This window comes from Eschrichtius robustus, chromosome 4, assembly GCF_028021215.1.
Source record: "Eschrichtius robustus isolate mEscRob2 chromosome 4, mEscRob2.pri, whole genome shotgun sequence".
Lineage (NCBI taxonomy): Eukaryota > Metazoa > Chordata > Mammalia > Artiodactyla > Eschrichtiidae > Eschrichtius > Eschrichtius robustus.
The window spans coordinates 78,684,664-78,709,170 of NC_090827.1; the positions used below are offsets into that span (position 1 = coordinate 78,684,664).

Sequence of the window (24,507 nt, forward strand, 5' to 3'; positions counted from 1 at the left end):
TTTTTGTTGTTATTAAATTTATTTATATTATTTATTTATTTATTTATTTATTTATTTTTGGCTGTGATGGGTCTTCACTGCTGTGTGCAGGCTTTCTCTAGTTGTGGTGAGCAGGGGCTACTCTTTTTTTTTTTTTTAATTTTCTTTTATTTATTTTTTTATACAGCAGGTTCTTATAAGTCATCCATTTTATACACATCAGGGTATACATGTCAATCCCAATCTCCAAATTCATCCCACCACCACCACCACCCCTGCTGCTTTCCCACCCTTCGTGTCCATACATTTGTTCTCTACATCTGTGTCTCAATTTCTGCCCTGCAAACGAGTTCATCTGTACCATTTTTCTAGGTTCCACATATATGCGTTAATATGCGATATTTGTTTTTCTCTTTCTGACTTACTTCACTCTGTATGACAGTCTCTAGATTCATCCACGTCTCTACAAATGACCCAATTTCGTTCCTTTTTATGGCTGAGTAATATTGCATTGCATATATGTACCACAACTTCTTTATCCATTCGTCTGTCGATGGGCATTTAGGTTGCTTCCATGACCTGGCTATTGTAAATAGTGCTTCAATGAAACTTGGGGTGCATGTGTCTTTTTGAATTACGGTTTTCTCTGTGTATATGCCCAGTAGTGGGATTGCTGGGTCATATGGTAATTCTATTTTTAGTTTTTTAAGGAACCTCCATACTGTTCTCCATAGTGGCTGTATCAATTTACATTCCCACCAACAGTGCAAGAGGGTTCCCTTTTCTCCACACCCTCTCTAGCATTTGTTGTTTGTAGATTTTCTGATGATGCCCATTCTAACTGGTATGAGGTGATACCTCATTATAGCTTTGATTTGCATTTCTCCAATAACTAGTGACGTTGAGCAGCTTTTCATGTGCTTCTTGACTATCTGTATGTCTTCTTTGGAAAAGTGTCTATTTAGGTCTTCTGTCCATTTTGTGATTGGGTTGTTTGTTTTTTTAATATTGAGGTGCATGAGCTGTTTATATATTTTGGAGATTAGTCCTTTGTCCATTGATTCATTTGCAAATATTTTCTCCCATTCTGAGGGTTGTCTTTCTGTCTCATTTATGGTTTCCTTTGCTGTGCAAAAGCTTTTAAGTTTCATTAGGTCCCATTTGTTTATTTTTGTTTTTATTTCCATTACTCTAGGAGGTGGGTCAAAAAAGATCTTGCTGTGATTTATGTCAAAGAGTGTTCTTCCTATGTTTTCCTCTAAGAATTTTATAGTATCTGGTCTTACATTTATGTCTTTAATCCATTTTGAGTTTATTTTTGTGTATGGTGTTAGGAAGTGTTCTAATTTCAGTCTTTTACATGTATCTGTCCAGTTTTCCCAGCACCACTTATTGAAGACGCTGTCTTTTCTCCATTGTATATCCTTGCCTCCTTTGTCATAGATTAGTTGACCATATGTGTGTGGGTTTATCTCTAGGCTTTCTATCCTGTTCCATTGATCTATATTTCTGTTTTTGTGCCAGTACCATATTGTCTTGATTACTTTGGCTTTGTAGTATACTCTGAAGTCAGGGAGTCTGATTCCTCCAGCTCCTTTTTATTCCCTCAAGACTGCTTTGGCTATTTGGGGTCTTTTGTGTCTCCTTACAAATTTAAAGATTTTTTGTTCTAGTTCTGTAAAAAATGGCATTGGTAATTTGATAGAGATTGCATTGAATCTGTAGATTGCTTTGGGTAGTGTAGTCATTTTCACAATATTGATTCTTCCAATCCAAGAGCATGCTATATCTTTCCATCTGTTGGTATCATCTTTAATTTCTTTCAACAATGTCTTATAGTTTTCTGCATACAGGTCTTTTGTCTCCCTAGGTAGCTTTATTCCTAGGTATTTTATCTTTTTGCTGCAATGGTAAATGGGAGTGTTTCCTTAATTTCTCTTTCAGATTTTTCATCATTAGTGTATAGGAATGCAAGAGATTTCTGTGCATTAATTTTGTATCCTGCTACTTTACCAAATTCATTGATTAGCTCTAGTAGTTTTCTGGTGGCATCTTTAGGATTCTCTATGTATAGTATCATGTCATCTGCAAACAGTGACAGTTTTACTTCTTCTTTTCCAATTTGTATTCCTTTTATTTCTTTTTCTTCTCTGATTGCCATGGCTAGGACTTCCAAAACTATGTTGAATAATAGTGGCGAGAGTGGACATCCTTGTCTTGTTCCTGATCTTAGAGGAAATGCTTTCAGGTTTTCACCATTGAGAATGATGTTTGCTGTGGGTTTGTCATATATGGCCTTTATTATGTTGAGGTATGTTCTCTCTATGCCCACTTTCTGGAGAGTTTTTATCATAAATGGGTGTTGAATTTTGTCAAAAGCTTTTTCTTCATCTATTGAGATGAACATATGGTTTTTATTCTTCAATTTGTTACTATGGTGTATCACATTGATTGATTTGTGTATATTGAAGAATCCTTGCATCCCTGGGATAAATCCCACTTGATCATGGTGTATGACCATTTTAATGCGTTGTTGGATTCTGTTTGCTAGTATTTTGTTGAGGATTTTTGCATCTATATTATCAGTGATATTGGTCTGTAATTTTCTTTTTCTGTAGTATCTTCGTCTGATTTTGGTATCAGGCTGATGGTGGCCTCATAGAATGAGTTTGGGAGTGTTCCTTCCTCTGCATTTTTTTGGAAGAGTTTGAGAAGGATATGTGTTAGCTCTTCTCTAAATGTTTGATAGAATTCGCATGTGAAGCCGTCTGGTCCTGGACTTTTGTTTGTTGCAAGATTTTTAATCATAGTTTCAATTTCATTACTTGTGATTGTCTGTTCATATTTTCTATTTCTTCCTGGTTCAGTCTTGGAAGGTTATACCCTTCAAAGAATTTGTCCATTTCTTCCAGGTTGTCCATTTTATAGGCATAGAGTTGCTTCTAGTAGTCTCTTAGGATGGTTTGTATTTCTGCTGTGCCTGTTGTAACTTCTCCTTTTTCATTTCTAATTTTATTGATTTGAGTCCTCTCCCTCTTTTTCTTGATGAGTCTGGCTAATGGTTTATCAATTTTGTTTATCTTCTCAAAGAACCAGCTTTTAGTTTTATTGATCTTTGCTATTGTTTTCTTTGTTTCTATTTCATTTATTTCTGCTCTGATCCTTATGATTTCTTTGCTTCTGCTAACTTTGGGTTTTGTTTGTTCTTCTTTCTCTAGTTCCTTTAGGTGTAAGGTTAGATTGTTTACTTGAGATTTTTCTTGTTTCTTGAGGTAAGCTTGTATAGCTATAAACTTCCCTCTTAGAACTGCTTTTGCTGCATCCCATAGATTTTGGATCGTCGTCTTTTCATTATCATTTGTCTCTAGGTATTTTTTGATTTCCTCTTTGATTTCTTCAGTGGTCTCTTGGTTATTTAGTAATGTATTGTTTAGCCTCCATGTGTTTGTGTTTTTTACGTTTTTTCCCTGTAATTGATTTCTAATCTTATAGCGTTGTGGTCAGAAAAGATGCTTGACATGATTTCAGTTTTCTTAAGTTTACTGAGGCTTCATTTGTGACCCAAGATGTGATCTATCCTGGAGAATGTTCCGTGCACACTTGAGAAGAAAGTGTAATCTGCTGTTTTTGGATGGAATGTCCTATAAATATCAATGAAATCTATCTGGTCTATTGTGTCATTTAAAGCTTCTGTTTCCTTATTTATTTTCAATTTCGATGATCTGTCCATTGGTGTAAGTGAGGTGTTAAAGTCCCCCAGTATTATTGTGTTGCTGTCAATTTCCTCTTTTATAGCTGTTAGCATTTGCCTTATGTATTGAGGTGCTCCTATGTTGGGTGCATATATATTTATAATTGTTGTATCTTCTTCTTGGATTGATCCCTTGATCATTATGTAGTGTCTTTCTTTGTCTCTTGTAACATTCTTTATTTTAAAGTCCATTTTATCTGATATGAGTATTGCTACTCCAGCTTTCTTTTGATTTCCATTTGCATGGAATATCTTTTTCCATCCCCTCACTTTCAGTCTGAATGTGTCCCTCGGTCTGAAGTGGGTCTCTTGTAGGCAGCATATATATCGATCTTGTTTTTGTATCCATTCAGCGAGCCTGTGTCATTTGTTTGGAGCATTTAATCCATTCACATTTAAGGTAAGTATCGATATGTATGTTCCTATTACCGTTTTCTTAATTGTTTTGGGTTTGTTTTTGTAGGTCCTTTTCTTCTCTTGTGTTTCCCACTTAGAGAAGTTCCTTTAGCATTTGTTGTAGAGCTGGTTTGCTGGTGCTGAATTCTCTTAGCTTTTGCTTGCCTGTAAAGCTTTTGATTTCTCCATCGAATTTGAATGAGATCCTTGCCAGGTAGAGTAATCTTGGTTGTAGGTTCTTTCCTTTCATCACTTTAAGTGTATCATGCCACTCCCTTCTGGCTTGTAGAGTTTCTGCTGAGAAATCAGCTGTTAACCTTATGGGAGTTCCCTTGTATGTTATTTGTCGTTTTTCCCTTGCTGCTTTCAATAATTTTTCTCTGTCTTTAATTTTTGTCTATTTGATTACTATGTGTCTTGGCATGTTTCTCCTTGGGTTTATCCTGTATGGGACTCTCTGCACTTCCTGGACTGGGGTGGCTATTTCCTTTCCCATGTTAGGGAAGTTTTCGACTATAATCTCTTCAAATATTTTCTCGGGTCCTTTCTCTCTCTCTTCTCCTTCTGGGACCCCTATAATGCAAATATTGTTGGGTTTCATGTTGTCCCAGAGGTCTCTTAGGTTGTCTTCATTTCTTTTCATTCTTTTTTCTTTATTCTGTTCTGCAGCAGTGAATTCCACCATTCTGTCTTCCTGGTCAGTTATCCTTTCTTCTGCCTCAGTTATTCTCCTATTGATTCCTTCTAGTGTATTTTTCATTTCAGTTATTGTGTTGTTCGTCTCTGTTTGTTCTTTAATTCTTCTAGATCTTTGTTAAACATTTCTTGCATGTTCTCGATCTTTACCTCCATTATTTTTCCGATGTCCTGGATCATCTTCACTATCATTATTCTGAATTCTTTTTCTGGAAGGTTGCCTATCTCCACTTCATTTAGTTGTTTTTCTGAGGTTTTATCTTGTTCCTTCATCTGGTACATAGCCCTCTGCCTTTTCATCTTGTCTATCTTTCTGTGAATGTGATTTTTGTGCCACAGGCTGCAGGATTGTAGTTCTTCTTGCTTCTGCTGTCTCTCCCCGAGTGGGGGCTACTCTTCATTGCAGTGTGCAGGCTTCTTATTGCAGTGGCTTCTCTTGCTGCAGAACACGGGCTGTAGGCATGCAGCCTTCAGTAGTTATGGCACGTGGGTCAGTAGTTGTGGCTCGTGTGCTCTAGACGGCAGGCTCAGTAGTTGTAGTGCACGGGCATAGTTGCTCCGCGGCATGTGGGATCTTCCTGGACCAGGGCTCGAACCCATGTCACCTAGATTGGCAGGCGGATTCTTAACCACTGCACCACCAGGGAAGTCTGCTTATTTTTTATGTAAGGAAAAAATGTCTCCCACTTTGGCCCATGATTATTAGAGTTTTCTCTGTATGAGAACTGGCAACGTCCAACTCTCCTTTGAGGAGTTGTGAGGTATTTTCAACTAAGTTTTTAAAAGGAGAAATTTAGAAACCTTTTGTCCTTCAAGTGATTTGTTCTGCAAATTTTTCAGCCAAGGTACACACACTGGTGGTAGAACACCAGTCTGACCACTCCTGCTGGTGGCCAACATCACCCACTCCACCTGTCCGCCTCTTACTTCGTCCACTCACATTGTCATGGTCCTGAATGTTCCTCGTGTGGATGGCCCAGGGGCACCCCTGGGTCTTGGGCATAGGAGTCACTCTCTTAGAGCATTTAAGGTGCTTAATAAAGCGTGAACAATAATACCATAGTTATTTTGTAAGAGGAAATTTGGAAGCTGGTATTTATCTTGGTTCCTTTTGTAACAAGAGCAAGAGGCAGGTGCAAGTGTTTTTTCTAAAGGTCACATTCCTTAAGTCATGAATCTGAGTCTTTGTCTTTGGGGACAAGCAGAATCTCTAACATGGAAGTTTGCGTCCAAAGCAATGGCCTGGGTGTAATGCTTCACACATGTTTTCCGTATAATTACGTCAGTGAACTCACTTTTCTCCTCTAGATGTTGCACCAAATGCATCTATCTCAGGTTTCTGGGCTGCCTCTGACCCTCTGTGATTGTTGGTGTGTAAACTAGGATGTGGCTCTTCTCTGATTGCCCGGAAGGAAGTGTGGCCAGAGGAGAAGGGGTAAGGGAGTCTACATGTGACCTTTGCTGCAAGTTTTACCCAGGTAGGAGAGGCATTGTCTGGACGGGGAGTTGGTTTGGGGTCAGAGGTTAGATGCAGACAGATGCTGATGGGGGGCCAGGACCACGACTGAGGTCACACTGGGTAGGGGAGGTGAGGAGCATGAGGAGGAGAAAAGGCTCTGGTAGACCTCCCTCCCACATTCCTGTGTTCCCGACGTTTGCCGTCTATATATTTGTTTTGGGAGATGTATTCGTTTCCTATTGCTGTTCTAACAAATGATCACAAACTTAGTGGCTTAAAACAATGCAACTGTGTTATCTTACAGTTCTGAGGATTTGACGTCCAACATGGGTCTCGCTAACATCAAGGTGTTGGGAGGTTAGTTCCTTTTGGCTCTAGAGGAGAATCCCTTTCCTTATGGCCTCCAGCTTCCAGAGGCCACCTGCGTTCCTTGGCCTGTGGCCTCTTTCTCCATCTTCAAAGCCAACAGCGTCAAATCTCTCTCTCTCTTCTCCCATCTTTCTCTTCTTTCTCTCTGTCTCTCTCCTCTCCTTCCATCACCACATCTCTTTCTATGACTCTAATCCTCCTGCCTTTCTTGTATAAGGACACTGGGATCCACTCAGTGAATCCACCTGGATAATTCAGGCTCCTTTCCTCATCTCAAGATTTAACTTAGTCACATCTGCAAATCCCTTTTGCCATGTGAGGTAACATATTCACATGTTCTGAGGATGAGTAGGTGGACGTCTTTGGGGGTGATGGTGGTCATTATTCTGCCCACCGCTGGAGTTTTGCAGGGGGAAGGGTAGAGAGGAGAGAGACAAGGAAAGAAATAGGAGCACTCTCTGGAGAGAAAGTGGAAACACAGCAGTCCTTCCTCAGCCCCTGATCAAGAACTGATTTGGGGCCAAGAATATCCCTAAAAATGGGGATAAGATAGCACCTGGATCTGAGAGCAAGGCCGGAGCAGAAGTGGTGCAGGGGAAGGGCTGGGAAGAGGCAGTGGGGGGGCCTCTGGGGTGCAGAAGAGAGATGACACAAGTGCACCTCAGCTGCCCAGAGTGGGAATATCGTTCCCCTGCCCACACAGGCCATGTGACCCACACACCTCAAGGAAGCCTGGGAAAAAGACCTCCTGAACCCTCAGCTGATAACGAGATGCACATGTGAAAGACAACAGTGAGGAAAGAACCCAAAGCTAGTTGAAATCATCTCTCTGAGCTGCGGCCTCAGAGTCCTTCACAGGCCCCATCAGCACCCTCGGTGAGGAGGAAACTCTCATGGAAGGGGGATGTTGGGCCCCATGCTTGCTGTGAGTCTCTCCACGCTTCAGCTTCCTAAGTAGGTTGAGACCAACATTTCCAAAAATATGTTATATTTGTTAGTCATCAAATGCTTAATATACACTTCCTTCCCTCAAGCTTCCTGAGCATTAGCCAGGATTCAGAATTTGGAGCTAATCCAGAGCCTGACTCTAGAGCCCTCTTGGGCCTTGTGCCTGTGACTGGGCCGGTAGACTACCTCCTCCTCCCCTTAGAAGAGAGGTTAGATTAAGTAGTTGCTACCTCTGGAGTCCCTTAAACTAGGAAAACTCAGAGGTTACCAGGAGGCAAGTGTTCTCCTTACATTCCTATATGACGCCCCCAGGTTGGTGGCTGTTTGTGTGTGAGTGTGGTCATATGTTTGTACTAGAAGACAGATTTATTTATCATTTTTGCATTCTTGTTTTCAGTATTTAAAATGGAATGAGTTAAAAACAATATTCTTTCGGACTTCCCTGGTGGTCCGGTGGTTAAGACTCTGGGCTTCCACTGAAGGGGGCATGGGGTTGATCCCTGGTCAGAGAATTAAGATCCCGCATGCAAGGCGGTGCAGCTAAAAAAAAAAAAAAAAATTCTTTGGCTGATGGCGCTTTGATGAATATAAACTAGGCAGGCTGAGAGTCGACCTAGAATGGAGAACTTCACTGTAATTCTGGTTGAGAACCACCAGGAGACTGATGTGGACCCACACACGCCCTTCCAGGGGGTCCTAGAGAGCTAACAGTTCAGGGCTTCATGAGAAACTCCGCATGTAGGTTTCTCCACCTGTACAATGGGAATTTATTTCAGCTGGCTCCTTGAATACTAAGCTCTTGCAGAAATGAATCACATTTAGAATGTTTCCATTGTCCCTTTAGAAAAGAACATGTGTTCGAGAACTGTTTTCCCAAGGTCTCTGTTCATGGCCTGTCCATAGGATCACGCTAATAATAACAGTAGACTTGAGCCAGGGATGCTGGCTGTTTTTCTGCAGAATCCATGTCATTTGTAAACATTGTTATCTTACTACTTCAGACACTGGGTTGAATGTAAATCCTGAAGTAAAACGTGTAGGACCAACTGTGAGTGTGCATGCCTGGCTGGACCAGCAATGACTTGGACAACTATTTCTGACTTCAGACTAGAGAGTTCTTCTGTGGAAGTAGATCTGAGCGTGTGAGCTAATGTTTGGAATTTTCTGGATAATTCTGTTGACTTCTGCCCTCTTAGATGCTAGCAGACTCCTGTCACATGGGTCTACTCTAAACAATGCCCACAAGGGCGATGGGGTTGTTGAGTCAAATGGCAGCCTCCCCAACCAAGGGACATTGGCAATGGACATGGTGAGGGCACAGTAGAGGGTCAATTCAGTGCATCTCTCTTGACCCAGACCAGCAGTGAGAGGGCATGTGGAGGCGAAGCTTTTCCTTCCTTGATCCTGAGTGGGAGTTATCTTAGTCTCAACGCTACAGCTTTATGCAATATCATCATCTGCATATATAATATTTATCAAGGATCCACAACAGGCCAGGCCCAGAATGAAAGAAAAATCTATATAAGCCATGATTTCTGCCTCTGAGAAAATGACCTTTGAAAGGTAAAAGAGAGAATTTGAAAACACGTACACATTGAATTGTTTCATGGGACAAGTCACATTGCTCTTGAGTTTCTCTCTCATGGAAGATAATAAAAATGGGAGATAGTGAAGTTGACCCTCCTTCAGCATTTACTGGCACGAATAAAGAGCTCATTGTTCAGTGTTTTGAAAACAGCCCTGAATGAAAACGTGATGGCATTAGCACACCTGACTGAAGGTACTCTAGGGTTATTTTCTTGATTAACTTTAAGCCCAATGTCCTGGAAGTTTCTTCCCCAAAGACCTACCCTGGAACCTCTCCTGACCTTTTCTTCTCTCAGGGGCCCTTTTCTGTAGTGTGTTCCAGAAACACAGGCTCAGCTAGCTGCCTACAGGGCAGGGAAGATTTTACTGCCAGAGTGAAGGTCTGGGGAGTATTACCCTATGGAAAGGTGGGCAGGTGACAAGTCTTGTTGGCCATTTCAGCCTGGGTCAACATCTCCACCCTAACTGTGTTTGACATACATCCTTCATGTGACTTTCCAACCCTGAACTCAACTTTCTCCTGGCCCTACCTGGCTGAGGGCTGCTCTTTTAGCTCTCCTGGGCACGAAAGAGATGAGGCAATGTCTTTGCGTTACTTTCTGAGAGAACCATTGAGTGTCCATCGATTATGCTCCAAGCAATTCTTTAAAGAAACCACAGTCTCCTGAGCACTTATTTCCAGAAATCTTCCTTACCTTTTTCCTTTCTTCCTGGACATTTTATTATCCATCCATATACATGCTCAATCTCTGCCATCACTCTCATAAAGTTTGAAGTCCTTTTTTGCTAATTTGCCTCTGATCAAGAAAGATTGGTCCAAAAAATGGTCTCTTTAAGTGAGTTGAACTCTCTTTCATTCAACAAATATTTATTGAGCATCTACTGTGTTCTAGGCACTGTGGTAAGGATACAATAGAGAACAGGACCAGTAGAACTCCTGCCCTCAACGAGTTCCCTGTCTAGTGAAGAGAAAAGAGACAAGAAAACAGGAGGTGATTGGTGATGGGTGATGTCTGAGCTGACATTTAAGGATAAATAGGACTCAGACAGGCAGAGCCTGGGCGCAAGGATTAGGGTTAGGACTGTTTACTAGCAAGGAAGCTACACAGCAATCCATGAGCATTTGTAAGTAGGATTTTATTTCCAAAAGATTGTATTAGGTAGGATTACATCTGATGGCAGGTAATAAAAAATTCAGGTTATATTGTTCTAACTATGTAAAAGTTTTCTTGTTCTCATTTAACACAAAGTCAGGGGCTAGGAAGCCCACAACTAGTATGATGTTGCCATGATGCCATCAGGAATCCAGGCTCCTGATTTTCGATTAGCATTCATCCTCAAGTTTGTTACCTCATGGCTGCAAGATGGCTGTTCAAAATCCATCATCACATCCAAGTTCCATGCAGAAGGAACCAGGCAGGAAGGGCAAAATGCAAGGTACAAAGTGAGACTCCCTCCTTTAAAGAGCTTTCTGGGATGCCTCACCCAGTCATTTCTTCTTATACCTCATTGGCTAGTATCATGTTACATGGCTGCCTATCTATAGGAGAGGCAAAGAGCATCACCACCATGAACAAAACTTGGGTGCTGTTAAAAGGAAGAAGAGGAAATTAGATATTGGATAAGAAACCAGCAGTTTCTGCAAGAGCGACAGAAGCAACAACAAAAAAACAATACCTTCATTTTTATATTGCATCATATCCATTTATGCATCTTATCCTATGGAAATACAAGGAGGTGAAAGGCAGACATCCTTCTTTTTTCACAGAGACTTGGAGAAGCAATCTGACCTGCCCAAGGTTATCAGGAATACAATCCAGTACACTCTGAAGCCTGCAGCATATGTCATATATGATGTTGCTTATGAGTTATGCTCTATACAGTAGATCTTGGACATTCAAGAAGAGTATGTCCCAGGACTCTGAAACTCTATATTCAGGAAAAGACTGTAACATGTCACATCCCTAATAGAGCAGGAGGAAAGAAAGGTCAGGACCAGGATAGCAAAGCCTCTTGGAAATAGATGCTGAGCGAGCTGCCAGCTAGTCTCATCCACTATTACTAGTGACTATTAATAACAGCATTTATAACAATAGCTAACACTCATTGAGTCCTTTGTTCTTACAGGCATTATTTCATTCCACCTTCATAACAACACTGTGAGTTAAGCATACTATCATTGTCTTTCCTCTACAGAGGAGGATATGGAAGTTCAGAGAGGTTAAGCAACTTGCCCAGTGTCACACAGCTCATTCGTGGCAGAGCTAGGGTTCAGACTCAAGCCTGTTTGACTACAGCATCTAAACTCCAAACCTAATTTCCGTTTTACGGCTCTTCGCCGGATCTGACTCACTCTTGCATACCAGACAAAGAGAATGGAATTCAAATTAGGACCTCAAAAAAATTATAAATTAATAGATGCCATGCTTTCTCAAGATCTAAAGTGTAGGAGTTAAATCTGTACATTCTCAGGGTCTACCGTAGTTAACTCTTTCAGCCCTGCCTTGGGTGAATGCAGACCTCTGATGCCAAATTCCCTCTGACTACACTGTTTATTGCACTTGGTCTCATCCTGGAGATTTTTGTCTGGTCTTCTTCCTGTGAAGTGGAGTTTGCTGTAATTGCTTGGTTGTCGTTAATGTAACTATCCCTTTGAGCCATTTCTATTAAGGTTTAGGCCTTCAGTTAGCAAAATGGATTTTAATGTTTGTAAATATAATATGAGCTAGAAGGAGAGGAGTCTGGGGCTTCTGTGACATTCCAGAACTTAGGCATGCAAAGTAGCCCTAGTGTTAAGATAGACAGTACAGTCTAGAATCACAGCTCTCGTCGCCGGAAGAGATGATATGGCCCAGCCTCTACAGAACCAGGTCGGTAAGGCATTATTAGCTCCATTTCAAAGGTGAGATGACTGAAGCTTAGAGCTTCAATGAAATGCCCAGAATCCAACAGTTAGTATCAGAGCCTAATTCAATTATTCAGGGGAGCGGGAGGAATGGAGTGACTTTTGTTCTTACAGATCAGGAGCCTATGTACACTGTTTGGACAGAACTTTATGTCTGTCTGTCAAGGCTCTTTACTAGTCTCAGAGAGAATGACACAGCCTATTCTGACATTGGGACAGTTTGCAGCTTCACAAGGAAACCATCACTTCTCTTGCCTCTGTCAGTGTAGTCAGGACAGCGACAGGTAAAATACCTGAAATGCATATTCTAAATATACATGTATAGGTGGAGTTGGTTCACTTTAACATTCCTGTGTCACAATATCCAAAGATTCACTTTGAGCTCAGGGCTCCAAGCTGTGTTCCAAAAATGCTGATTTCATCCAGTGTCTTCCTCCAACAAGCTGGAGGACAGCTTCTGAGTATTTGCTTATTCACACGGTGGGCTCTGAATATGCCACGTTCATGCCCTCTTCCAACACAGATTAGCTTGCAGCCCATCTGCTCCCAGCCAGTGATGTAAATGTACCAGCTGCTTCCCAAGAACCAGTCGGCATCCTGTAGGAGGGGCAGGTCCCTTTCCCAGGTCCCTTTCCCTGCTGCCTGCTCTCAGCCTAAGCCCTCTCACCAACCATGGTGGGTCCCTCCGTTCTCACATCTCCCCATCTGAGAATCAGAGCACACAATCCTCTTATGAGCCCATGATTTATCAGCACAGCTCCAGCTAAGGGCTCTAAGTCTGATTCTCTATGATCTACTGATTGTGGGAACATGGCAAGGGTTGTTTAAAGGGACTGGGCTGGGCTGGGCCCCTGCAGCTGACAGACAGAAGGTGGCTGGGGAAAAAGCTGCCCTCTAATCGGAAAATGAAGGCGCTTCTATTGCTGGTCCTGCCTTGGCTCAGCCCTGCCAACTACACTGACAATGTGGGCAACCTACACTTCCTGTACTCAGAACTGTGAGTCCCCCCTCTCACCGTGCCTGCCTGTGTTTGTGTATTGGGTATGGTCGGGGGTGGGACCTGAGTCCATTCCTTGGCTGGTATGTCGGTTTAGAGGAATAAATTCCACATGCACTAGATGCACTTGGACAAAACACACTGCCGGCAGTTTCAAGCAGCGTGCTTAGCTGTCTGTGACTTAACAAAAAAACACCATCTTACTGATGCAATGCTTTCCCAACAAGGCATTTTCTTCCCTGCTTCTGTGCCAACACTGATTTCTCTTTGTTGGTACTCTGCTTTTTCTCAATAGATGTGTCTTCTCTTCCTTCCATAAATAGAACCAAAGAACAGTTAAGAACAGAGGCTGCATGCACAGATGTGCAGTCTCTATCAGGCATTTCTAGTTATGAGCAGATATCATCCTTTTTTGAGACAGTCAGTCTCCATACCTGCAAACACAAAGAGTATCAGTACAGAGGCAAGATAGCCCTATAGGTAAAAAAAAAAAAAACTACATCCATTTTGTTTTTATTTTTGATAATTTTTATACATGGGAAAGCAGAAAGAACGCTGCAGTGAACACCATATTGATGTCACCTAGATTTAATGATTAACATTTTGTCACTTTTGCCTCATTTGTTTTATTTTTTTACGGACGTGGTTTGGAGTAGATTGCAGTCATCATAACGTTTTGCCTCTAAATATTTCATTACGCATCTCTAAAAAAGAAAGACATTTTCCTCCATGACCTATGCCCATTTTGTAAGAGGAAATGACTCATGTCTCCAACCTTTACGGTGATAGTTTTCTGGCTCTTTTTTGTTAATAAGCTTTGAAAGAGGATTGCAGACTGATGTGAACAGCTTCTAGCAATCAGGTGAAAGGTGCTGCTGTGTGTGCCTCAGTGTTTGCAGAGTTTACAGAAATGTAGTTCTCCTTACTCACCAGACAGGTGAAAATAGCAAGAGTTGGCTTATGTATAAATTAGAGTCAGTGGGCAAATGAAGAGGGACTCTAGAAACAGAGTCCAAAGAGCCCAGACTAGAAAAGCTTGACTGGTCAGATTTAGATAGAGATCCCCAAGTGTTTAGATATAACCAGTGCCTCTGTTATAGTTAGCCAGACTAACCAATTTGCCCAGCACAGTAGATGCTCAATAAATGCTCCATAAGTAGAGAAAAGAATGAATGACCTGGGTCTTTGGAGGCACGTCATTCATTTTGAGGACTCTTCATTTCAGGATTTCCTGGTCCTACCTTATTGGAATGTTACCCCAGTCCACCTTGGATAAGAAGGTTCAAAGAGAAAGTAACTAGCTTAAGCCTGAATAGTGAGCATCTCCGGGGTGATAATGACATTGTGGAAGCTTTTCTAGACAAATATACAATGGCGGAATTAATTGGGATGGTGAAAAGGCCCTTTCCTCTCTCTTGATGGATGCCGAAGGTATCTGTGAAATCTACTGCCAAAAAGCATTCCTCCCCACCCTTGTCACCGGCGCCCCTCCACCTCCACCCCCAGCCCCCATCTGCTATCCTTGTTAGTTGCTGTATTAGATTCCTAGGGTTGCTGTAACAAATTACATACACAAAACAACACAAATTTATTCTCTCACAGTTCTGGAGGCTAGAAGTTTGAAATCAAGGTGTCAACAGGGCCACACCCTGTGAAGGCTGTAGAGGAGAATCCTTCCTTGCCTCTTCCAACTTCTGGTAGCTCCAGGCATTCCTTGGCTTGTGGCTGCATCCCTCAAGTCTCTGCCTCTGTCTTCTCATGGCCTTCCACTGTGTGTGCTCTCTAATTCTACATCTTCTTCTCTTCTTATAAGGACACTTGTCACTGGATTTAGGGCCCACCTGGATAATCCAGGATGATCTCATCTTGAGAGCCTTAGCTTAATTGCATCTGTAAGACTCTTTATCCAAATAGGGTCACATTCACAGGTTCTGGGTGGCATATCTTTTGGGGGCCACCATTCAACTCATGACAGGTGCTAATGAGGAGGCTTTCCATTGAGTTATTCTGTTTTATAGCCTAATTAAAGGAAGGCTCTTCATACTGGCTTACAGTTTTCTTTTCTGCAAATACATGAATCAAAGGCAACTTTTCTGTTGAATAACTGAGTGAACGCAAGCTGGCCATTCTTTCTGAAATGTGAAGCAATCCAGGAAGCGTGATGCCAGAAAATTGCAAAGACCATGTTCCCATACTGATTTGACAGAACTTTCTTGGAAGCTTCCAGTTGCTAGGGATGCTTTATAAGAGAATTCTGTGCAGCTGTTACCTGATGCTGCTGGTGATAATGGACTAATCGGTGAATTAATGACACATTGCAGGTACTGTGGCAGGTGCTGGAAGGAATACGGGCAGTAAAAAATTAGTCACACTACCCACCCTCTAGGAGTTGCCAATCTAATTGAGAAGATAACATTTATGCAGATAAGAAATATAAACAATGATCCAAGGCATAAGAGGGTAAGTCTTTAAACAATAGGGCAGGTAAGCGGTTGAGAGGAGGTGGAGATTGTGCATTTCAGTGAAATTGATCAGGGAAAGCTTGGGGAGAAGTTGGGGGTTTGAGTGGGATCTTGAAGTAATTAGGGAGGAATTAGGCAGAGTCAGAGATGGAGAGAGAAAGCGTTTCAGGCAGGGTCAGTTGCACTGGTAAAAAGGGTTAGGAGGTTGCTAACCCTTTGGTTGTCAGCAAAGGTTTGGAAAACAACTGAGAGCCATGAGTGGTGCTGCTGGGTCTGCTCAGCATTCTCAGAGCAGGGGCCGTGGGGTGACGAGGCGCTACCGTAGGCCGCTGGGATCTCGAAGGTGGAGGGGACTCACTGGGAAGCGTGGGAAGCCAGGCTTCCCCCTGCCACCCTCGTCTGAGCTTTGGCATCCGGGCCTTCGGTGAGGCTTGCCCTGTGTCCCGAGCTTGCAGCCACAGAGCTCCTCCTGGATTTTCCTTTCTCTCTGACACCAAGGCTCTCTCTCAGGCTGAGTCCTGTTCCCTCGGGGCCCTGCTGGAAAACTGGAGCTAATCCAGTAAACGGATTCAAACTTAAGAGGTGGCACCTAGAGGTCTCAAACTCAAATGCCTACAGGAACCAGGGCAGGAGTTATCTGAACATGTGACTCGTTCGGGTATAAGACCACAGGAAGAGGTGAGGCCTCTGAACAACTGCTGAGAAAATACATATATATATATATATATATATATATATATATATATATATATATATATATATATATATATATCTAAAGGCATTTAAACCCAAAATAAAACAAAAACACCATGTGCAATCCAGCAGATCGCTTCTGCCTGGTTTGGCCTTGAGGGCCAAGAGTTTATGACCCTGGGCAGCTGCTTCTTTAAACATTTCCATTGACACCTGTTGCCATGACCCAGAGGAGAGTGAATTCCACGGAAGAAGCCTAAAACCAGAGTATTTGGTGTAAAGGAGTCCCAGTCAGAGGTTAGGGGACAGGGAGTCAAGGACTGCTCTTGGGGTCCACAAAAACCATGCCCTAAGGATCAAGGGCAATGCTTTCTTCTACAAGCCCTCACCCCTCCCCGGACTCCCACAAACTCTTTTTGAACTTCCTAGACCCCCAAGCAAATTTATGAAATAGACTTTGAGTCTCGCGGACCTGAGCTTGGATCCAGCCTTCTCATCATTCTGGGTCTATTTACAGCCTCACGCATGACAAGACTTACAGGTGAATGAAGTCCTTGGAACAGCGTGGGTTCTGAGGACCCCCCCCCCCACACACACACACGGAAGTACCGAGGGCCCGGTTTGTCTTTTAAAATGCAGATGTTTGGGCTCTAAATCAATTCACTAAAACAAAAATCTTGGCAGAGGAGGGTGCATCCATTTTCCTGCTTAAGTTCCCCAGGTGGTTCTTATGGAGCCCATCCTATTTTCATTCTTAACAAGCTCCCCAGGTGATCCTTATGGGCACTATAATTTAAGAACCTTTAGATCCAGCTCAGAGGTCGACTCACTCTGACTTCTCCGCCATGGAAAATCTCTCTCCTCCTCTGCGTCTCCTCTGCTGTATATCACCTGCAGCGTTCCTGTCTGTCTCCTCTGCCTGGTGAGTCCTTAGAAGGAGAGCTTTTTGAGAGATGTTAATCTCTGTACACCCAGCTTCTGCGCAATGTAAGCTTAAGTTGAACTAAATGAAATGGATTTGCCTCATGTCTTGGCTAATTCCTCGGCAAGCTGGCCTTATCTCAGGTTTTGCAGAAAGCAGCACCGGGCATGAATAACTGAGATGGCTGCTTCTCTGGTTAGTGATCTCCCATGGCTTTTGTAACATTTGTTTAAATATGTTGTTTAGCAAAAGTCCCAGGGAAAATCCTTAGAGTTTGGTGGGGTGGTGAGATGCATTTTATGGTCCAGCCCCTACTCTCAAGAGCCATTTACAGAAAATTGAAAGTTTTGTCATCTTTCCCTAGCCTTTCAAATTTCTAGCTCCTACAGCCCCTGAAAAGACTTCTTACTTTGTGTCCTATTTTGGTAGATGGTGTGTTCATGCCCATGGTGTAAAGTCTGAGTGAGTTTTGAGTAGGCGTACAGTAAGTTGGAGCCCTGTTTTTCAAAGTAGGTAACTGTCCATTGTTTTAGAGATGAAGGTATTGATAAGACAGCTAGGCGTGGTCGCTGGGGGATGAGAGGTCCCTGAAACTGGTGCTACTGTTGTAGCTGTGTGGCTTCTCAGAAAGCCAGGGCATGCTGGCTGTCTTTCTAGCTTACAGTCAAATATTCCTGGTTGGGAACCGGCGTCACTATGAAAAGTACCCATGCCCGTATCTGGAGACAAAAATTACACTCTCTCCCCTGACTCCTGTAGAGATAGTAACTCTAAGGAGGGAAGGTTTATTCCCCCTCGAGTTTTGTGCTCGGGAAATTAAAATGAACAACTCCAGTTTTGCAACTTGAATCATTTAAGGTTGTGGAAAAATGTCTCCTGGAGAAACTGCCAAAAGCAGCAGGAGTTATGAGGCAGCCCTGTGTGTGTCCTTCCTGGGACACGTGTCTCGGGTCCAAGGAGCCCAACCACCCATAGCCTCCCTGGCAGAACTTCCTTGAACCAACCTGTACAACACCCGTCTGACAAATTCCACTGTCTTTGTTGGGGCTCACGGGCCAAAAAGAGCCTTAAATCACACCCAGCTAGGCATTCTGGGCTTTCAAATGAGGAGATGGTTTGCCCTGGTCCGACTTCTCCGTTTCCCCTTCTCTGGGTAAAGGTCATGCAGCAACGCCAGTCTCCTCCCTGCTGGCTTCAGCCAGACTTGGCCATGAACTACACAGCCTGGGGAGGCATCTTTTTTTAAGGGCACAGGGCATATCTAGATTGTTGCTGTTGGATTCTTTCTTGTGTGAATGAGGAGGAAGAGGGTTGAGGGAGAGGAGTGCAGTGGGATGACCTCAGCGTCCTTTTCCTCCTCACTTCATTTGCACTGTATTAACGACTCCCAACACTTTCCAAGTTTAAACCAATAGGGCAAACTCTATGGGTTTGCCAGGAAAAGCTTTCCAAGTTGAGTCTCAAAGAAATTGTTTCTTTTTCATCAAAATTGAAAAGGGGAAAAAAAAAAAACCCCTGCTGATCTCTGGATTTTTCTCATCCTATGTTTTGAGAATCTGAAGTTGAGTTTAGATTAGGATTTAGAAGGAAGGAGAGAGAGTTTACAGAGGAAATGGAGTGAGGTGGAGAAATCCTACTCCAATGGAGAGGAGCAAAGCCAGGGCCCATCTGGGTTCAGTGACTCTCAATGTCTTTCAAAGAGTGGCAGCTCCACACACGTCTAATAGGGCATTTTTTCTTAAATCTACAACTTGTGTATTTGGAAGGAAATTGAAGCCGCATGTTCCTGATCTATTTACACTTCACTCATCAAAATGGTGCTTTGTAATGATTCTTTGTCCAAAGAGCATAGTGATTCTGTTTAATGGTCTTATTTTTTTTCTCCTTGAGAATTAACAAGTTCTCTTTTGCCAGCAGAAAAGCAACACCAGTCCCAAACCATTTGCTTTCTGGTCTAAAAGGCAAAACCCGAGGGCTTCCAGGTACCACTACAGTGCTTGGCAAATTGTGTCTTTCTTGGTGTCACCTGACTATGTCAGGTGGATGAAAGACAAAGTGGAGTTGTTGTTTTTTTTTAATATCAGGCCTCACTGATTGCTTCATGTTTGGTGATTTTTTTATTTTATTTTTATGATAAATCTCAACGCCAAAGTAGAGTATAAGGAATCCCCATGTACCCTAATACCCACCTCCAATAAGTAACAATTCATGGATATCTGTTTTCCTCTGTATCCTCCTTTGAAGCAAATCTCAAGCATCATATTTCATCTGCAGACGTTTTAGTATTTACCTCTAAAGGATAAAGATTCTTAAGAAATGTAACCATAACACTAATATCACACCAAAAACAACCATAATTCCTTAACATCAAATATGCAGTCAGTTCAAATTTTCCCTTTTGCCTCATAACTTTTTATAGTTTGTTTGAATCGTGAGCTAAATAAAGTTTACACATTACAACTGGTTGCCATATCCCAAGTCCTCCTCCCTTCCCTCTCCAGACTCCATGGAAGCAAAGGTGTTCTTGAGGTAAATTCTGAGGAATATAACTTTGGAAAACTCCCAATACTGGGTTAGTAGCTGAAAAAGGAAAATACAGCAATTATTTTAATTTCCTATCAAATTGAGGGAAATGTAAGGAAGACAAGATCCAAAGCACTGAACAATCTTGTGAATTTAACCAAGATGGGTGTTTCTGATGACCTTGTCACCCAGAAGCTTTAAGAGAGGAAACTTAAAGAGGATGGGGAAATATCTTCTCCCTAAGGTGATAATCTCCCAATTTTTTTTTTTTAAACTAAGTCTCAATTGTCTTATGTCATTGCTGTATTCTTAGTTTTTTGTTTTTTGGTTTTTTTAAATTTTTATTTATTTATTTATTTATTTTTGGCTGTGTTGTGTCTTCGTTTCTGTGCGAGGGCTTTCTCTAGTTGTGGCAAGTGGGTGCCACTCTTCATCGCAGTGCGCGGGCCTCTCACTATCGCGGCCTCTCTTGTTGCGGAGCACAGGCTCCAGACGCGCAGGCTCAGTAGTTGTGGCTCACGGGCCCAGTTGCTCCGCGGCATGTGGGATCTTCCCAGACCGGGGCTCGAACCCGTGTCCCCTGCATTAGCAGGCAGATTCTCAACCACTGCGCCACCAGGGAAGCCCCCAATTTTTTTCGTCACAGACCTGTATCAATAAATTTGTTCATATGCCTGTCATACATATGATTTATAAATTATGCACATGTATTACTGTATTATATCCATTGTAAGACATACAAAAATATTGTTAAAGGATCAGGAAATTCTACATAAGAGTTCTGTTACAGTCTCCACACATTCCTCATGGGTGTCATCACTTTGGAGACCACCGGCGGAGGAACAGTCTCTCAGGACTGGCTGGCATCAGAACACAATCCCTTCATTAAAGTAAACGGGAAATTTCCACTGCCAGGCTGTGGGATTGGCCTTGGAAGGGCAGGAAATGGCCCTTTTCTGCAAGCCAACGAAAACTTGCAGGCGAGAGAATGACATCTTTTCTCCTAGTTATTTTCCCCCTTTTTGACCATCATTCCTTCTTTTGCCTGGCCCATGTGGACCCCACTCTCTCCCAGCTTCCTCTACCCCGAACTGCACCTGCTTTCATAAACCCCAAGAGTGGGGCCAGGGGAGGGTCCAGGGTTATGAAAACTGAAGCATTTTTTTTTAATTTTATTTTATTTATTTTTTTATACAGCAGGTTCTTATTAGTTATCTATTTTATACATATTAGTGTATATATGTCAGTCCCAATCTCCCAATTCATCCCACCACCACTCCCACCCCGCTTTCCCCCCTCGGTGTCCATACAGAAAACTGAAGCATTTAGAGGAGTCCTCTTCAAACAAACAAACAGAATCATGAATTCATACTGGCTAGGTCCCCGGTCAGGTTCTTGGAAGGGCTCATGCATGCCTTGAGGTATAATCATAGGTCTTAGAGTAACCCCCCTTCCTGTGAGAGCACTGAAATACCAACTGTGTGTCTGTGTCCCTCCCCCTCCTCATTTCTCTTTCTCTTTTTTAGTTCCCTATAGAACCAGCTCTGGGAACTCTGGTGCCCCTCTAAGCCCACTGCTCCTGTGTTTAACTCCTGCCTATCCAGAGCTTTCTTGATGATCAGTGGGCCAAGGGAGTACCTGTGGCCCCTTCCTCACCCTCTTCCTTCATTGGCAGTTCTACCCAGAAGAATAGGAGAGAGAGAGAGAGAGAGAGAGACACCAGGGCCCCAAGACCATGAGGGAAGTCCCTTTGTCACCCTGAAATCCGTAATCAAGTGGCCCACCATTGGAGAGTTGGAGGTGAGATAACTTGGTGATTAAAGGCACATGCTCAGGAGTCAGGCTGACTCAGCTTTCTATTCAGTCTCTGCCAGCTGAGCAACCTTGGGCAAGTTATTTAGCCTCTCTGAGCTTTTTCTCATCTATAAATGAGGGTAGTAACACCTGTCTCACGGATTGTATTGAATGCAGTTAAATAAAGCATTTAGTACAGTTCCTGGTACATAGCAAACCCTTAAATTATGGGTTTTATTATTAGTAATAGCAGTAGTTATTAGAACAACTGATCAATTCTAAGATACTTCTTAGTATGAGAGTAGGCTGCATCTTGTTAGTGGCACTGTACAAGGATAATGGGCAGTGCTGCTTTTTTCTATTTCTGTAAAATAATGGTGCACCTACAATAGATGGAGTCTTCGATTTAATGACATTTGATAATAACTAAACTTCATCCACTGTGAGCAGGGATGGGCTAAGGTCAAGGAAATGGAGTTGCTGAAACCGTACATTCCCTCCCTCCTTCCCTCCCTCACTGAAGAGGTAGGTAAGTGCCTTACCTGAGCTGAGAAAGGGGTGACTAGCATTCCTGGGTGAAGCCTGGGGAGGCACCTGAGCCATCTGTCTGTCAGTGGATGAGGGCCCCGCCTCCTACACAGCTCTGCTTCCGTGGTGGGTCCTTCTCTCTGGACCATCTTCCACGCTTCCTCCCTGCAGTCATTCCTCACCACTTAGCTCCTTGTCTTGTTACCTTGACACTGCAGCTCCTACTTCTCTTTTCCTCTTTCCTACCCATCTTCCCCCTTCCCCAGTTTGCACAGGAACGCTGGATCCAGCATGTCTCTTGGCTGGTGGAATCCGTGGCCCAGAGCCATGGTTTTTTTCGAGCCAAAGGGGGCTGTGGAGATGATCCAGCCGAGTCTGCCCATATTTTGTAGAAGAAACTGAGGTATATAGTAATTCACCCAAATAACTCAGTCCTACCAGTAACAAGCGGTGTGACCTCAAACAAGTCATGACATTTTTGGGGAGACAGTGCTAACGCATTCATTATTCTAATGTTCCCTCAGGAAACAATAAAACGAGTTAGTTGTTAAAACTTTAACAGCTTTGGGCAAAGCAATGGCATAGATGTGATATAACGATGCATGTGACCACACACGTTGCCTTTAAGGAAGTGAGTGTCCTCTGAGGATATATGACCACCTGGGCATGCTCAGAGAGGCCTATCATGGGACTTCCTTGATCAATTTTGTACAAATGCAACCTGAGGCCATTTGACAATAATAAAGCTTCATATTGGAATGTGGCAATCCGAGGATTTTCATATAATTCCAAGGGTTTCATATACAAATGGTGGCAGCAGAGAGGCAGGGCGGAGCCCAGTCATGAAACAGTTACAAGCTTCAGCTTGTAGTGATTAAAACCGTGGCTTCGGAAGTCACTCAGATCTGAGTTCAAGTTCTGGCGTATCACCAGCTGTGTAACTTTGGCTAGATTAATTACTTAACTTAAGCTGGGCCCCAAGTTTCTCATCCTTAAATCAGTTTTTAATGATGGTACCTACCCTATGGGGTAAAAATTAAATATACACATGAAACACTTAGTAGATGCTTGGAGCATTGCAAGGACACTTTAAACATTAGCCATGGTGATGATAAACTACCTCATTTGAACCTCATAGCAAATGTAGTGAACCCCCATCTTATTGATGAGACAACTAAACATCATTGAGGTTAAGGAAGCTCCCCAAGATGATCCAGCCAGCCTGGAATGCAGGCATCCTGATTCTAGGACCAGGGCTGCTTTTCCTCTGCATCTCCCTTTGCTGCCATGGAGATGGCATTGCTGGGGGGTGTCTCGGGTTGTTCCAGGCCTTTACAATTCACTAGAGCCAGGTCGGGGGACTGAGACGGATTCTGAACCCGAAAAGTAAACTGCTTTATAGATGAAACTTTTCTGGGTGAAATATTTGGGTAGTTTCTCTGGCCAGTTGAAATTATGCTGAAGACTTTCTAGCATGTACAACTATTTTTTCCACTGGAGTAGGCATAAGGGGGCAGACTACAAGTGGTCCCCAAGATGTTCTTTAAAGTGGTCAGCCAAAAATGTTTTTTGGCCTCATGAGCTAATTGACGATAGATTAAAGAGGATCAAAGGGATTCTGTTGCAAATGCATTTGGAATAACCCTTCCCTCCAAGATGCTGCCGCAGTTTTTATAGAAAAACATCTGGGCACCATCAAAAGTAGAAGCTCCCTCCACCCTCACTCCCCCCCCCCCACCATGTGACAAACCCTGTGAAGGTCGGAAGTGTCATCAGGGATGTGCAAGTCATGTAGCATTATGGTCATGAGTGTGGACTCCAGAGAGCCAGACAGACCCTGGACCTGTCACTTGCTAAGTGTGTGTCTTAGCTGCCCTAACCTCCGAGATCAGCCTTATGGAGGACTAAGTGAGATCACATGCAGCTCCAGTACCATGCCTGCCACGTGAGCATTAATGGCCAATGTGAGCTCTTCTTATGCTTCCATCTTTGCTACTCTATAAGCCAACTTCCTTTCTTTGCTCCCTGCATATTTTTCTATTTTAAAAAGATACCCATGTGGTGGTATTGGGTGGTGGTGTCAGTGTCTGAGTTCTAAAGTCTTCTCCCTGAGGAGGTTCCCCTCTTTTGACCTCCTTGGGTTCTACTCGGGATGGCAGCCCAACTCCATCAGGGAATTATAATTCCTTTTAACATCACAAAAAAACGATTCAACCCCTGAGAGGTACTGATTCTCCATGAAAAGGCCCCAAACACTGATAGTCAGCTTCAGAGAATTTAAAAGTCCAAATAGAAACTAGACAGGAATGGTGTCTAGGACTCAAATACAGGACAGGGGGAGGGTAAAGGAGACTATGAAAAAGCGTTCTTTGTAACTCAGGCATTGTTTCTTTAGTTACAAAAGAACCAGACAATTTAGGTTATTCTGTGGGAAATGTGGTCAATTTGTTTGTTTGTTTGTTTTTTAATCCCCCATTCAGTTGCTTGGCATCAGTAAA

General features: G+C 42.8%; 1 protein-coding gene across 6 annotated transcripts in view; it reads left to right on the forward strand.

The window, feature by feature from the left end:
* Nucleotides 1-24,507, forward strand: part of LNX1 (ligand of numb-protein X 1) — a 219,056-nt gene that overhangs the window by 88,763 nt on the left and 105,786 nt on the right. The window contains exon 1 of one of the 6 annotated variants that reach the window (XM_068542947.1): nt 12,764-13,087. The exons of the other annotated variants lie outside the window; for them this stretch is intronic. Within the exon in view, the coding sequence (XP_068399048.1) occupies nt 12,996-13,087 (92 nt within the window). The 5' untranslated portion in view covers nt 12,764-12,995. Of the gene's footprint in view, nt 1-12,763; nt 13,088-24,507 lie in introns of those variants that run through there. 6 annotated transcript variants of the gene reach the window in all.